At 31.9% G+C, this 16,801-nt stretch overlaps 1 protein-coding gene across 1 annotated transcript in view; it reads left to right on the top strand.

Annotated features, from left to right (window-relative positions):
* Positions 1-11,888: 11,888 nt before the first annotated feature.
* The window catches only part of LOC146534083 (uncharacterized), a 178,197-nt gene continuing 173,284 nt past the window's right edge, over positions 11,889-16,801 (top strand). Inside the window, exons 1-2 of the mRNA XM_085194413.1 lie at positions 11,889-12,048; positions 13,506-13,745. Of these exons, the coding sequence (XP_085050539.1) occupies positions 13,562-13,745 (184 nt within the window). The 5' untranslated portion in view covers positions 11,889-12,048; positions 13,506-13,561. The remainder of the gene's footprint in view (positions 12,049-13,505; positions 13,746-16,801) is intronic.

Raw genomic sequence — 16,801 nt, 5'->3', positions numbered from 1 at the left:
ATTCTGGCATTGCGTGTTGATTGGCGAAACTCAACATCGCACTGTGCCTTGTGTGTATATTAAATATTTCATTACCTCGAGAGGGAGTCGAACCCTAGACCTGTCACATTTACAGTCTCACACTTGTACTCAAGGGTCACATCACTATATTGATAATAATTAGCCACTTCATGAAATATAACAAGCCCCCACAAACAATTTCATGATATTGTGGATAATTTTATGAAATTGACAGTTTTTAATGTATGACCATAGTTTTTAACAAAACTCGTTAACGGGGTAACTCGTTAACTCGTATAGGTATATTTGGAATTCTGCAGAAAGTGGGGAACGGGAGTGTCTTAGCCTACCCTGATGTGTGCGGGATACAGCGTGATGAGCGTGAAGCTGTATATTTGAAATATATTCCGCGTTTATTTGATTATTAAGTAAGTTTAGTAAGTAATCACTGACTACTTATTGCTAAGTATTCGTAACATCGATTTTCCAAAAATGTATAATTTCAAATATAGGTACGCAAACCGCATGAAGAATTTCATTTAAAATGTGTAAGCCCATATATTATTCTAACTTGATTCTTAGTACTTACTACTGAACCTTATAAAATGTTTATGTTCAATAAATATAATATTATTAACATTACAAAGTTTAGTATAGTAGGTAATTTCAAGACGACGGAAGCGCATGCGTGAAGCGCGAACGAACTTTCAACTCTAAAAATAATTTGTTTGTGACCCCGCGCGACTCTCGCGCAGTCGCGCTGACTTCTGAAAGGTCAGGCCACGTTACTCATTGTATTCTACATTATCGATATATTAGATAAATATGTAAAAATATGCTAAATCTAGTGAAACTTTTGTGCCCGCAGACGTTTGGATTTTAACAAATTAATTAAAAGAAAGTTATTTTATTAAAATGAATTAAAAGAAATATAAGTGGTGTTAAGTGTTGTAACTAGTGTAAAGTTAGTACCAGCAAATGTTTTTTATAAATTAACTTTAATCAATAATAAATCGATTACATTTCAATTAAATTTCAAGTTACTCGATTCAATGACTTATCGATTAAATATTATAAAGTGATGTCAAGTGGTATCACTAGTGTTTTATGTATTTCCACAAAAAAATGTAGAAATAATTGCGAAGAAGAAAAAAAATCAGGTTTTAAAAATTGAAGTTACACTATGTACTCTAAAATGTGATTTTCAGTTCAAATGAATTATTGAACTAATGATGCAACTGAACAATCAAAAGTTAGTTATGTGAAGTATATATAATATAGTATTAATATTTGTATTAACTTTAGTAAAAACTTACTTTTTATTAAATACAATTAGTTTACCTAACTGCCGTAATATACATATACATTGATGTTTGCAATATGATAATAGGTAGGTATTTAACTATTAAGTATTACATATTAATTATTAAAAATATAAATAAAATCTAATAAATAAATTCTAACGATTACGTAATGTAGGCCTGGCAATAATATCGTTAACATAATATTTGCCTATCTTTTTATAGCATTTTCTTTGTGGACAAAGTCTTTTTAAAGAACTGTCTTTGAAAAGTAATAGTTTCTTCGTAGCTAAAAGACCTGGCGTTGAGTGAGTGTCCGGTCGTGCAGAGTGTACTTCGTAATTTTCATTTTTCCCCCCATCTGGCTTTTCACTGGTTGTAGTAACAGATGAAACTGTAGTTGTACTCGAAGATAGAATCGATTTTAAAATATGTTCTAATGTCCAATGTTTGAACATATTTTGCGGTACTGTTATAAATTTAAAAGATTTATACAAATTATAAGGTGTACTTGTGTCAATTTGGTATTCATTATAGTCTTTGTTGTCATATTGGTAATCATTTCCAGTATGTCTATTTGGATTGTGACAGCAAGAAGCTTCGTCTGCCGTCTCTTGTTTCTTCGAACATTTGCATTTCAATCTCTTTTGATTATTATCTAATTGAATATTGATATCATGGCCAAGATATTGGTTTCTTCTCCTTTTATAACTGTTTAATCCGTATTCGTTGTCTGCGTAGCGTTCGTAGTATGCTCCTTGAGTGTAATAGTAAGGATATACATACTGGTATTGTATATTTGGTGCGTACTGACAAAATGTTTTATGTATTAACATTAAGATTTCAACATTGATGACCTGTAAGAAATAATATGTAATACTAGGTTAATATAATGATAATAATGATTTATTAGACAGACTATGGCACACTTGCACAGCCACCACTTCTAATAAGTCAGTGACTTATAAGAAGTGGTGGCTGTGAGTAAGTGGGCAGTGGCCCACTTTAAGTGTTTTCATCATTAGAAAGAGCGAGAAAGAAAAAAGTAAATACTATAAAATTAATATAATAAGTATAAAAAAATAAAAAAATATATACCAATTATTTGACAAATAGTTTTATTACAAAAACTGAATTTAAATAAAAAGGTTTGACATATTAAGTAATCTCTACATACCGCATTCATAGTATCAATCGCATGAGGATTTTTAGATAAAACAACTACATTTTTGAAAATAGACTACATTTAACTAACAAGTACTTTAGGTATTATGAGAAGTGGAATTTAATTTAAAAATAAAAGCAAAATACAACATTGTGGCTGTAATCTTTTATTACCCGATAACAATATTTTAAGATAAGCAATGTAGTATAATTTTTTAAAAGTGGCAAAAATATTCGTACTTACATAATACGTTAGTGATAAATTAATTTTTAACAAAAACAAAAACCGACTTCTAACAACGAACTAAAAAGTGAAAAATAATTATATAAAGATTTTATGATTTTGAAGTCGGTGCCAAGTAAAACAAACAGGCTTAGTAATTAGATATTGTAGTAAAGGTGTTGTAGCGTTAGTTTGACACCGACTTCAAAATTATAAAATCTTTATATAATTATTTTTCACTTTTTAGTTCGTTGTTAGAAGTCGGTTTTTGTTTTTGTTAAAAATTAATTTATCTTACGATTTTTAGTGATGGGTAGATCTTAAAATGATGCTTCTTGAACGAGTGGTGATGGTGGTGGTAGTGGTTGTCAACGAGTGGTTGTGATTGTTCTTTGTAAAACTTCATTTAATTAGCTATTATTTTTGTGCGAAGTTACATTTTGGTATATTGACAAGAACATACATAAAAAGTATTCGGGTGAATTCGGAATCTCCCTTTTTTGAAGTTGGTTGAAAATGAGAACATCCTCTTTTTTGAGATTGGTTGAAAAGAAATGCAACGATCAGGAATCTCACTTCTGACATCAATTTAAAAAGTTTTTGCTTGTAACTATTACAGTATAATTAATTTTTGACCAAAAAAAACAAACTTTCTCAATTTTCTCCGGATTCCATAATCGAAACCTAACCAAACTTTCACCAAATTATCCTTGAAGTGTATCCTTTCAAATAAAAAAAGAATCATCAAAATCGGTTGGCGCGACATTGAGTTATTCGTCTATTTGTCGCGCACATGCATAATGCAAATTTAAGACTTATGTGATTTTCTCATGGATACCATTGGCAGACATGGACCAAAAAAAAATGGGACCATTCGGGAAGCTATACCTTTCAAATAAAAAAAAATATATCAAAATCGGTCCACATAGTTAAAAGTTATGAGGTAACAAACATTAAAAAAAAAAAAAAAAATACAGTCGAATTGATAACCTCCTTTTCTTACAGAAGTCGGTTAAAAAAGATATTACATTCGCTTTTGTTCTTCGCACGGTATAATAACTCCACATAAGATAGTAATAAAAACAAGGCCACAAAATTAGTGTCGACACAAGAAAAATACAATAACAGTGTTTGTCTATCAACCGATTAATATAATAAAAGAAATTTAAGTGCTGTTATTGTTATAACTAATATAAAGTTCGTATAGACTCATAATACTCTGTTATACGCGATATTAGATAATGTAGCGTAAAGCTGAAAAAAAGCGTAGGTGCGTCCTTACTGTTTACCAAGATAAATGCGAAATAACGAAACATTTCTTTATTAAATATGAATTTTTTTGGAGCTAAATCAAATTATCAGTATTTTAATTTATGCGCTCTGGTACTCAGGTAAAAATTGCGAAGTTAAGTTCCGTTAAGTTGGGCGGGAAGAGAGCAACAGAATGTTTTAACACTATGTTAACTTTGGCTACCGTGCTATATGAGAGACAAAGCGTAAAGATGAACTAAAAATAATATAGATACCCAAACTAAAATACTTATTTTATATTTTTTTCTTAAATACACTTATTTGCTCTGGGGCCGCTAGTATCAATGTATATCAACGCCAACAAATAAATAAGGCTTTAGTCGTTTGGACTAACAGTGATGTCGTTAGCATCCAAATATCGCTTTTGGCGATTACCTAATGTAGGCCTCACAATAATATCGTTAACATAATATTTGCCTATCTTTTTATCGCATTCTCTTTGTGGACAAAGAAATTTATTTGAATTTTCTATGAAATGAAATGTTTTCTTTGTAGCAAAAGATCCTGTTGATTGAGTGTCATCATAAAATGTCTCTACCATAGGTGTCAACTCTATGCTTTTAAATTCCTGCTCATTATCCTCATACGTTTTACCTTCATCATCCTTCCTATCCTTATGAATTCCTTCGAGCATATTTTTTTCCCCTTGAGGCCTTAGACTGCTTGTAGTAACAGATGTAGTTGTAGACAAAGCTGTAGTTGTAAACAAATTAAAAACATTTAAAGGTTTAAACATATTGTGAGGTGCTGTTATAAAACTAAAAGGATAAAACGAATGGTAAGGTGCATTAGGTATACTTGTAACAATCTGGTATCCACTACAATCTTTGTTATCATATCGGCAATAATTTTGTATATTATCATTTGGACATTGGCAGCAAGAGCCTTCATCTATGATTTCTTGTTTCTTTTCACAATTTTTCTGTAAACATTTACATTTCAATCTCTTGTGCTTATTTTCTAATTGAAAATTCATATCATGGCCAAAATGTTTCCCTTTTCTTTTATCTCTTTTTAATTCATATTCGTCGTTTCGGTAGTGTTCGTAGTATACTCCTTGAGTGTAAGGATATACATACTGGTATTGTATATTTGGTCCGTACTGAGAAGTAGTTCTATGAATTAACATTAAGATCTCAACGTTGATAATCTGTAACAAATATTAAATAGTAAATTATTGATGATAACGATTTATTGCATCAACTTTGGTCACAGCGATCTATTATATAGAGCAGCGGGAACATAAATATCAAGTTGGTCCACAAGTGAGATTAGAACCCATATAGAATTACCTATAGTTCAGTTCAGTTCTTTAGCTATCATATAGGATATATAGGATTTGATCTTAGCCGACAAGTCTTAATTTTTTTATAATTAAAAATATGTTCAAAATGTACCCCCGAAATTAAAATATTGTGCTAGAGTTGAAATATTCATAGAAGCCAATTTATAATTTTATACATTACATTGAAAAATAATGTTAAAAGATAGCGTCAGTGGCGGTGTTCATGTTGTGGGAATTTTACGTGACACATACGACTTCATATATACCAAATGTCACAACGGTATGTCGTTCATATCATTATAAGCTGTTAAGTTAACCTAATTAATTCGATTTTTTTAGTCGAATAATATAAAAAAAACAAATAAAAAATTAAAATATTCATATTTTTTTTTATTTTCACGCTGTATTCTGCACAGGCAAAGTGTAGGCATTAACCTAGTATTAAGATACTTCCGTCCTCCATTTTCCGTCAAATTTTGGAGGCATTGCGTGTCGAGTAGGGGAAGTCAACGGTGCACTTTGCCTCGGCACCACAGTGAAAAAATTAAAATGAACCTAATTTCAAATGTTATAATATGCAGATAATGGAGAGGTATGTAGGGACCGTAGCGTTTGGCGCTCCGTTGTCTCTGACTACCCCGCTAGGGGTAAAGCGTGAAGCGCTAGTGGTTAAGTTAAGTTTAAGTTATAATATGCATATTTATTTTAATAGATTTTAAAAAATAATATACTTTTATTAAACAATTTTTAAATAATCATTACGTACCGCGTTCATGGTATTAATCACATGAGGACGTTTACTTAAATTACTACATTTTTGAATACAAAGACTTATAAATTAACACCAACATTTTGTACCAACAAATAATATTGTATTATAAAAAGTACAAGTTAGTTTAAAAAATTCAAATTTATTGTGGTTATAAGCTTTTATAGCACGATAACAATATTATTTGATAAAAAATGTGTAAATTTTAAAAAATTGGAAACTTTATATAACTAAACTGCGTGTGAATAAAAAAATACATTCGCTTCAGTTCTTCACACGGGACATTAACTCTACATGAGATATTAATAAAAACAAGGTTTAATTTTATTTTATTCATTTTGGTATGTAAAAAAAACCTTGTATCGCTATCTAAAGTGAAAATATATCCTTAGTAAAATGCATACAAAATTGCATCATACAACCTTAATTTATTACCAACAATAAATAAATACTATAAAATATTTAATAGAGCTTTGTAAAATTTATATCCAATGAACGCTGTCGCGATCAGCATTTAAGGAAAAACTTAAGTCGATACAATTACTTCCACATATTAAATTATAAAATCTGTGTAATAATTTAACTTCAATTAACCACTATTATCCATCACAGAGTGTGGTCCAACGCAATTGACATGCCTAGAATTGCATAGATCTTCAAAGGTTTCCATACAATGCATCAGGCAGAATGAGTACAGTAGTGCGCTAAAATAAGATCAGAAGTGGTATGCTGCAATATCATTAACATTTCGTAAATTGCTGCTCCCAGGATGCAGCACTTTCACGTTCCTCATCTGCGGTATTAATATCTCAGTGAATCGGTCAGAAATTGACGCTTTGCGGTTCTTGGGTTTCTTATTATGGTCCGTAAGTCTTATGGCAGTCAGCTTATACGGTCTTTTATCTTTCATCCGCACATACAAATCTACAGGCTTAGGTTCCTCGTCTGTTGTAAAATTGGCATGAATTTCATTATCTGTGTTGGGCGAGGGTGCTGAAGTGGTAGGATTTGGGTTTGATGGATGAAAATAACTTGTCGGTTGGGAAGTAGTAGTTGTTGTTTCTGTAGTTGTTGATTCTTTTGGCATTATGATATATGGATATGCATAATGAAAATAAAAATAGTTAGATGTCATTGCCGGCATGACAGGCTGTTGTGCAAAACAATTCAGGCACTCGTTTTGACATGATGACTTGTGATGTACACAATCAGCACAAGAACATTCTTTCGAGTCGTCGTCACCATACTCATATTTATGTTCTTGTATATTCCATTTGTTATTCCCATTTTGATTGGTATATTGTGGTTGAACATTTTCTAAGTTTTGATAGGGGTTGTATTGAAACTGGCTGACCTGACTTGGTTGATAGTATTGTTGAACTGTAGGATCCAACAAAAAATAACAAAACACAAACGTGTTGATGTTTATTAGCTGAAAAAAAAAAAATGATGTAAAAAAATATTATATAATTTCATAGTGTCAATGCTTGCGGTAGCGAATTTATATATTTACCAATCTACGTTTCATTTTCATTCACTTGATTTTAATACAAAAATTAAATCGTTAAGAGTAATTACACTGTACTTATGATTGTTACGGCTGCTACTAAGTACAATTGTTTTTCCTTTGTTTTCTAGGCGGTTATAAGAGCTAAAACAATGCTTTTATATAATTTGTAACCTTATGTCTAGAACCAGTCTCTGCATGTAAATTCAACTTTTTCGTTATAACAGTAGACATGTCTGTAAATCACTAGTTTAGCTTAGTATGGAGTTTCATCAGTCCTGGACTTTATTTTCTTATCAGACGATTAACATCCTACCTGTACTATTATTAACTACATGTAACTAGTATCTAACTCTACGCTCCTTTTGCTCCTATCCAAAAGTACGCCTAGATATGTGAAATAAATAAATCCCCGTAGATTCCCATTCTAGACGACTACCATGCATGGCATCGGCCATGTATTAATATTTGTAATATTAACATTTTTTCGCTCTGACACCATGGCAAATACTTCAAAAAAATCAGCTTAAAATGGGGAAAGGAGTAACTTAACATCAGGTTCCATTAGTCTACCCTGTTGTGTGCGAAGCAAATTGTCTTTTCAACACAACATAATATGTTGTGTTGATGAGCAGAATATTATATATATCTAAAAAAACCATACAAATATATAACAAATCATCATGTTGTATCACGTACACAGCAGGGTAGGTAGAGGGAACCTAGTGTTAAGACACTCCGTTCCCCACTTTTGAATGAATCTGGAGGCATTGCGTGTTAAGTAGCGGAACTCAACGGTGCGCTGTGCCTCGACACCAGAGGTAAGAATTGGAAATATAAATCTAAATAAATATATTATTTCCTCGAGTGGGAATCGAACCCACACCCAGCCGCGTTTGCAGTCACACTTTGTGCCCCTGCGCTACGAGTGACCTCAAAGTATCAAGCATATGCATATATAGCTCGCCCTTAATTCTACTTCTACTATATAGTCCCGGGTGTGCGTGTGAGTGGCGGGTCATGACCTCGGCCCCGCTTGAAATACATCTAGACGTGGAACTCGGCCAACACCCAAATACATTACAAATAAACATTGGCCATCGGTCATCTGGGAAGAAAAATCTTCGAAAAAAAAGGGAACTCATTTCTATCAAATAAATATACTTTAAAATTGCGCTAGAAAAATAATCGATACAAATAATGCAAAAACTGAATTAAAATCACGTCACGTCGAACTTGTAATATCTCTCTGTAATGGAAGTGTTTTAATGAGGAAGGAGTATCTTAACACTACGTTCCCTCTGTCTACCCCGCTATGTGCCAAACGAAAAAACTAAAAAAAAAAATCATAAAAAATGTACTAACAACATCATATCTATTATTTTATTTGAGCTATAATAATTTTTAGATAATATAATAAATATTTTTAAATATTTTTTTTAATATCAATACATCTTCTTACTTAATAATTCGCTACATTTATTACAATTTGTCAAGAACTCGTTATGGCTGAATGACTTTTTCCTTCCGTCCAAAACACATTAAGAATATAAATAATGGAACATATATTTCCATCTATTTATACAAAATGTTTATTTTAAAATTTAAATTTTATTTTTATAATTGGATGGCACTTTTTTCAATGTTTACATTTTTCACTCTTCGGTCATTTGGAGACACTTTTTTGAGGCTCTGAGGAATCTCGACATTGACAATCAGATGAGTGTCTTAACGCCTTTTAATTTCAACTTGGGATAACATCCATATAAAACATATTAAACTTTTAAAGCTACACTCTACCAATAAAAGTAATTCAATAGGCTTACAATGATTAAAATTAAGACGGAGATCCTAAAAAAATCCATTAATTATGTAAAATATATATTAAAGTGCCTACATTTTATGATAGAAATATACATACTAGTTATAATTAGGCATGCCATAACGTACGTCAGAGCTCAGAGTCGATGCAGGGCGTCGGGTCACGACCTCGCCGCCGGAATTAGCCGCGTCCACCCGGGCACCTGCGCTTGTGACATCCAAATTCTTATAATGTTTAATATTATTTGATTTATACTGTTAATTTAATATTATGGCCGAGTTAAATCGTAAATTATTTGCAGTTGTTTTTTATCACTGTCAGAATACACGAATATTTTAATAGATTTTTTAAGTTAACTTTTAAATTATTTGATTATAAACAAGTGTTATAGTAATGTTTATTGAGAAATTTTTAAACTTTTGTAAAATATTTAATAAATATGTGTGTAAAATTATGTTTTATTACAATACAAATAGAATATTCTTTAAAAATTGCTATTTATATAGTGTAAGCGAATATTAGTACTAATATTACTATTTTCTACATTAACTTTAAAACTAAACACGTTATTAAATCATATTTGAAACTGAAATTGAAAATTACAATGCCGCTAGCGCGCGAAGGGCGTCGGGTCACGACCTCGCGTTGCCGTATTTAGCTTCTGACGATCAGCTTGCCAACGTTTATAATGATTCAAATTATTGTTAATTCAACTCATAAATACCCTCATAGGCCGTCATGGCGCAGGGCCACAAGCGTGTGAGTGTGAATTCCACAGGTTGTGGGTTCGATTCCCTCTCGAGGAAATTCTTTGGTGTTGAGGCAATTCACCCACATTCACATTGAGTTTCGCCATTCAGATTCTACGGAGGTATCACGCTGAAATTATTATCAAATATTCAGATGTAGGGTCCCTTGAAGCACAGAAAAAATCATATTTCTATGTCAAAAGATAAAGCGTGAAGCTGTGAAAAAATATTGTAAGAATTTTCACTGAAACAATTGAAAGGCAAATATCGTTACATGTTACATATTATGCAGTTATAGCAGGCGTTTAGTTGTTTGTATTCAAGTAGTTGTTTTCTAATGTGTTATTATCTATTTATTATTATTTTTTGTTTTTTCCTTGTATTTTTAAGAAATCTATAATAATATAATAATACTTGGAAATCAACAGTTTTAAACTTTTAACAAAGTTAATCATAAATGATCAGAACTAAATTTCTTAGTTTCCAAAAATTATTTCGTGCAATATTTTTATTACGACTACAATATTTTTAAATACACCAGTTTAATAAATATAGCAACATATGTCAATTTTCAATTATATTATAGGTACATATAATATCAAGCTGCCACCTAGTATATCTTTAAGTGTATATTTTATTAAATAAATATAGTAATAATGGGAATAGTCTTTTATTAAGTGCAAAGTATGGATATTGTTGAATATATTAAGTACACATACGACACTAATAATATAAACAATTCGACTCACGTTCATTTTTATCCAACTAATAAGTAAGTTATGGTCTATAAGAAATTAAGAAATATTCAAATGATAAATACAAGAAATATACGAAACAAAAATAAAAAAAATGTTTTTACAACAATGAAAGACGTCACAGCTTTAATCAATTGTTAAACGTAGATTAATCAAACAGTTCAAATAATTTCAGTTTAGTTCAAATAGCGTTGATAGTTGGTTGAAAGTTGAAAAACAAAATCTAAAAGTATGACCTGTAAATATCACAAACAATATATTATGATGAGATTTCCTCGAAAGCGATACGTTCCTGTCCGCGAGCCACTATCAGCTTATCAGCTTATCAGCAGTCACGACGCTATGACCGGTCACACGTCTGTACTTGTGCCCTTTCGTTGTACTGCTAACACTGTAACGTGCTTGCCATTGTTGGAAACTATTTTTGTGAATTTACTTCATATTTCTATTTTTTTTTTGGATTTTGATTTTTTACTTATAAAAGTTATGTCTTGGATGGGGTAACTTAACGTTCCTCTCTTCAATTTAATACTGTCTGTTAAGTGGAAACATAAGAAACCGTAGGGGGATAAATAAGAAGTTTTCATGTTTCTATGCGGGCACATATAAATACCTCGATTACAAATTCTAACAATACCCTGTATAGAATTAATATTTGGTTAATAATAAATCATGATATTTTTATTATTCATAAAAAAAATCTCCTAAAATTTTGGACGGTTTCACGATGTATCCTGGATATGGCACTGTGGACAGATGGAACCTGGGAACCTGGTAAAGATATTCCGTCCTCACAAAAACACTTCCACCCTCCACTTTTTATCGAATTTCTTAACAATAAATAATTAGTAAAAATTAAGCATATATAATATAACACAAACACGTAGCCTTCTATGAATATTGTTCAGGATTGGTGGCAAGTGGCATCGGAAGGTTAAGAGCCCGCTATCGTCTCTTATCAGTACGTAGCATGCCCCATTTGCTCGTTTGACCTGACACCCAGTTATCAGTGTGGCGCGCGATAAACCGAACCGCCATACCTGTTGTTACCTTTACATTTGTTTTGAGTGAAAAATATTATTTGAATTTTTGTGTTTTTACGAAAATTGTTCTAGAATTACTTGTTTGTGGACTATCAGTAGATTTGTGAAAGAGTTTTTAGGTATTTGGTATAAATATTAAGTACTATATTTAATTATTTAGATAGAATTTAAATCTTTTATAATTGCTAAGCTAATTAAAAGATTCTCGTGTTCTGGACCACACAAAGTAAGAGGGCATATTTATAGTTGACAAGTGACATTTCTATAGATTTAGTAAACAATGGCAGGCGTTGGCTCCAGTGTATATGCCAATGAAACATTATATTAAAAGCATAGTCTTGTTTGTTGTTGGGTGATTGATTGCGACACTTGTAAAGGTTTCATGACTAAACACTGTACTGTAGATACTTACTTCATAATTGAAAATTTATTCTATTGTATATTATTTTTTCAGTATATAATAGTATGTATTTATTTTTCGAAATAGATTTTTAATGTTTTTTTTAAGTTATTAAAAAATAAGAAGAGAAGAAAGAGAGAGAGAGAGAAAAATATACTTAATATACTAGTAAATACGTTTTTAGATACATTAGTAAATCGAAATATATGTTTATAGTTATACTGTAATATAAGTATTTTTATATTTATTATCTTTGAGGTCAGTTTAACGTATGACTGTAAACGCGACAGGATGTGGGTTCGATACGCATTCGAAAAAATGAACTATTTAATATTTTCAATTACTAGCTGATAACGTGGCAAAGAGTTTTGCTACTCAAAGTGAAGCTGAAAAAAAAACCTACTTCACGCTGTATCCCGCACACAGCAGGGTAGGCAGAGGGAACCTAGTGTTAAGACACTCTGTTCCCCGCCTTCTACCGAATTCTGGAGGCTTTACGTGTTGAGTGGCAGAACTCAACGCCGCGGTTTGCCTCGACATCAGAGCGAAGAAATAGAACCCACAACCGTCACATCACAGTCACACCCTTGTGCCGCTGCGCCACGACGGCCTCATATAATTTTAATATGTATATATAAACAATTGTATTTAATAATATTGGTTCCATATGTGAAACGTACTTAACATTCATAGTCATGGACACTTTATCAAGCGATTACTATAACTAATCATTTCCTACACAAATATATATATGATAAAAATAATAACATTGCAAAGTGAACTTCGATAAAGGAAAATTGAAAATAATAATATATGCATATTACAAGTATTTTAAATCGATTAGGCGGAGAGAACAGAAAGTTTTTTTTTATTTCTGTCGGTTTTGAAGATATTCAACAATTAACGCATTAGACATGTAGGTAAAAAGTTACAATGTCTAGCTTCTGTTCTTCTGTTTGTAGATAAGTATGAGTCTACTACGTAGAGAAATACTTGTTTGGACTTTTTTAAACGTTTCGAAAATTCTATCGTTTCGAAACTCATTCCCGCATTTCTTGGACGGTGAGGCTTCCATAAGGTGTAGGTTCGTGTTCCGCTACGTGAAAATTTTAGACGTTTCTTAGCAAATATTTTATCTATTGAACATTTCATTTTAACTAGGTATTTAAATTATAGGCTACCTATACAATATTTGGTATCATTTGAAAATTAAATTAGAACAGTCAATAACAATGTCAGAAACAATGACGAAACATCCAGAAGAGCGTAATTTAGTGATAATAGAGGGCACTGATGGTGATAGTGATATGATAAAAAGTGAAGTGAGAGAAGAATGTGATGACACCAAGAACTCTCAGAGGGAAAACAGGCTGACGAGTATCATCGACCAGCTGCATTGCCAGAGTAAAATGAAAGGTAGGAATAATGTTTAATCTTTTCATAATAAAAAAAAAATTGTATAAAAAAATTAAATAGTTTTAGAAATAGAGGATGAGGTTTGGATTACCATTTAGGGGAGTGAAATTTTAATATTTTCATTTCCTGCCCTCCACTAAACGCAGGGCTTCTATAATTCGGTAAAAAATGGATAATGGAAGTGTTTCAACACTAAATTTCCAGGTTCCTATTATGTGCGGGATCAATCGCTCATTGCTGCCATTTAAAATATTTTAGTGGCCTGATATGACGAGATTAATACCACACATATTGATTTACATCACTAAACGGATCTTAAAAATAAAAATAAATATCATAAAAATCTTTCCATGTGCCAAAAAAATGGAATAATTAATTAGACATCAGGGATTCCCTATCCCAAAACAACACATAAAAAAAACAGCTTTTTGATACAAATATCATCAACGTTATTTACTAATATATCCTGATATAGTTTACTGTATTAAACCGTTATTTCCATGTAAACTGTAAAACTGTCGTTAACTTTCCGTACAAAGGTTAAGCAAACTAATTCGGAGTAGGAACGTCGCGATGCTGTGATAGTGTTATCTTTCATCTCGCTATTGTTGTTCGGCTCGCATTGTAATCGCCGCTAATTGCGCGCACCCGGCGCGTGCCTTTTGTCTCGCTAATCTATGTTTTACAGTACGATGGACGAGTTGTGGCCGTTGGAAAATTAGGTTTCGCTGAACTTTTGTGTATTGTTACCCTTTGGGAAGTAATCAAAAGTTAATTCATAACTGCGCAGATATTTACTAATTAAGCTAACTTCAGAGTGGTCACGACTCATTGACCGTATTGTTCGTACATATTTATACATTGTTTGTGTGTTGAAAATGTTTGTTATAGATAAATTGTACAGACGATTATTTACAGAGAAATTATTTTATAAAAGTGCATCTTCTTCCAAATACGACGACATATAAATGTTTCTTGTGTGTGACTATAAGCGCGTCTGATTGTGGGTAGGATCCCCAGTCGAGGAAATAAAATATTTAATATTTTCATTTCTTCGCTATGATGTTGGGGTAAAGTGCGGCGTTAAGTTTCGCCGTACCAATGTCTTTACAATTCGACGGAAAGTGAGGGTCGGAGTGCCTTAACGTAGGGTAGAGTGAGATTGAAAAAAAAAACAACACAAAAAAATTATAATACTCTGGGTATATTAAACCACTAGTAACTTATCTGAAAACTTTGAATTACCTTACTAACTGACAAAATATTATTTTCTTGCATTTTCTACTCTACTCTATTCTTGGCGTAAAGTAGAGATTAGAGTGTCTCAATACTAGGTTCCCTATGCCTACCCTGCTATGTGCGGGATACAGCGTGAAGATGATTTGTTTATTGTATTTACTTTCTTCAAAGTAAACACTTCAAACAAAACTAGTACATTAATGTAAAATTTATAAATCCCAGAAATTTACATGTTAAAAGCGATAACATCACAAAGGTTGCGACTCGCTCGTTCCGGTCGGAGCTACATTTTCTATTACACCGGAGATTTATGGGCTGCTAGTTGTTCAGTAATTATAACTGATCTTTTATTCGTAATTATGTCCAGATTGCTACACAATAATCTTCATTGTTTGTTTTTTTTTCTTTTTTTTTTGGTAGCACGCTGTATCCCGCTTGTAGTGTAGGCCAATGGAACGTAATAAGACACTCCGTTCTCCATTTTCCACCGAATTTTTTGGGACACTACGTGTTGCCTACGCCTTGCCTTGTCACCAGAACGAGGAAAATGAAAATGTTAAATATTATTTTCCCTTGAGTGGGAATCGAACTCACAATCGTAGCGTTTATTAAACACTTGCACTACTGCGCCACGAAGGCCTCAAAACTGATCCTTTGACTCGTAACTATGTCCACATTGCTCCACAATAACCTTCATTGTTTCAATACACCAATTAAGAATACATTTATAGCAATTGCTTTAGATAAAATAAGCTACAGCTTTGGCGAGCTTTCGCCAGCTCTCAAATAACTGTAGCCAGTTTTGAAGATAAGACCCATTTATCATAATATACCTGAATGTAATTCGATTTTATTTGGGTGATAAGAAATAACGATAATTATATTTTTGGTATAAATAATAATAATTAAATGTTTGCTTGTTGTTTGGCAAATTCTTCATTATTATGAACCAAACACCAAACATTACACCAAAACTAATATATTCTTGATACATTTCCTATTTCTTTTAAAGAAAATAATTATGGCTTTTTATATTAAAATTGAGACAACGGCCTAGGGGTATTTTGCTATTTCATATCTCGTATTGAAAGTCTAAAAACTACGTGTTAAGACACTTTATTTACTTATCAGAGAAGGCAAACTAAAATATATTATTGCCCTAAATGAGGAACAGAACCTACAATTGTCGCGTTTATAGTCAAATGTTATAGACCGTACAATAGACTATGGCTAATACAAGATTAATATACATATATATAGTGGTGATCATATATAGTAGTCACTATATTTTTAATAACGGAGAAAAAGTAGACAACAAAATAATATATCAATCTGTTTTTACCTTACAAATCGAGAAAATTGAATAAACATAAAAAATTTAATAAATCAAGGTAATTGATGTTAACCTAAAAAGTATCGCCACTTCGACCTGCGTGTACGTTTGTTGAATTACAATCTTAATTAAATCTCTGGTAAACGAAAACTCGCGTCCACGCCGACCATCGGGGTTAAAATTATAATTTTTGGTCCGCAAAACGTCTTTATCGACCCTTCAATTAAAGGATAAGGTGAATTAGCTAATTAACGAATAAATCGTTGTCGGCCCGTACTTCCGACGATAGCGTTAATCACTGACTGCAATTTATACGGCGACGCAGAAATACGGTGCAGGAGTTGTCCTTTTGTAGAGCAAGCACGTTGGTATAGAGGAATGTTTTACTTGGCATTATGTGCATTTGTGTATGGGTTTTTAGATTAAGAGCTTCTGTATTTGAAATGCTAAGTATTTCTTTTTTATTTTTTATCGATTTCCACAT

This window comes from Heliconius melpomene, chromosome 12, assembly GCF_056956725.1.
Source record: "Heliconius melpomene rosina isolate 202511_hmr_F chromosome 12, ASM5695672v1, whole genome shotgun sequence".
NCBI classification, from domain to species: domain Eukaryota; kingdom Metazoa; phylum Arthropoda; class Insecta; order Lepidoptera; family Nymphalidae; genus Heliconius; species Heliconius melpomene.
The sequence above is the reverse complement of the archived record's forward strand: the minus strand, read 5'-3'. Positions and strand labels throughout refer to the sequence as shown.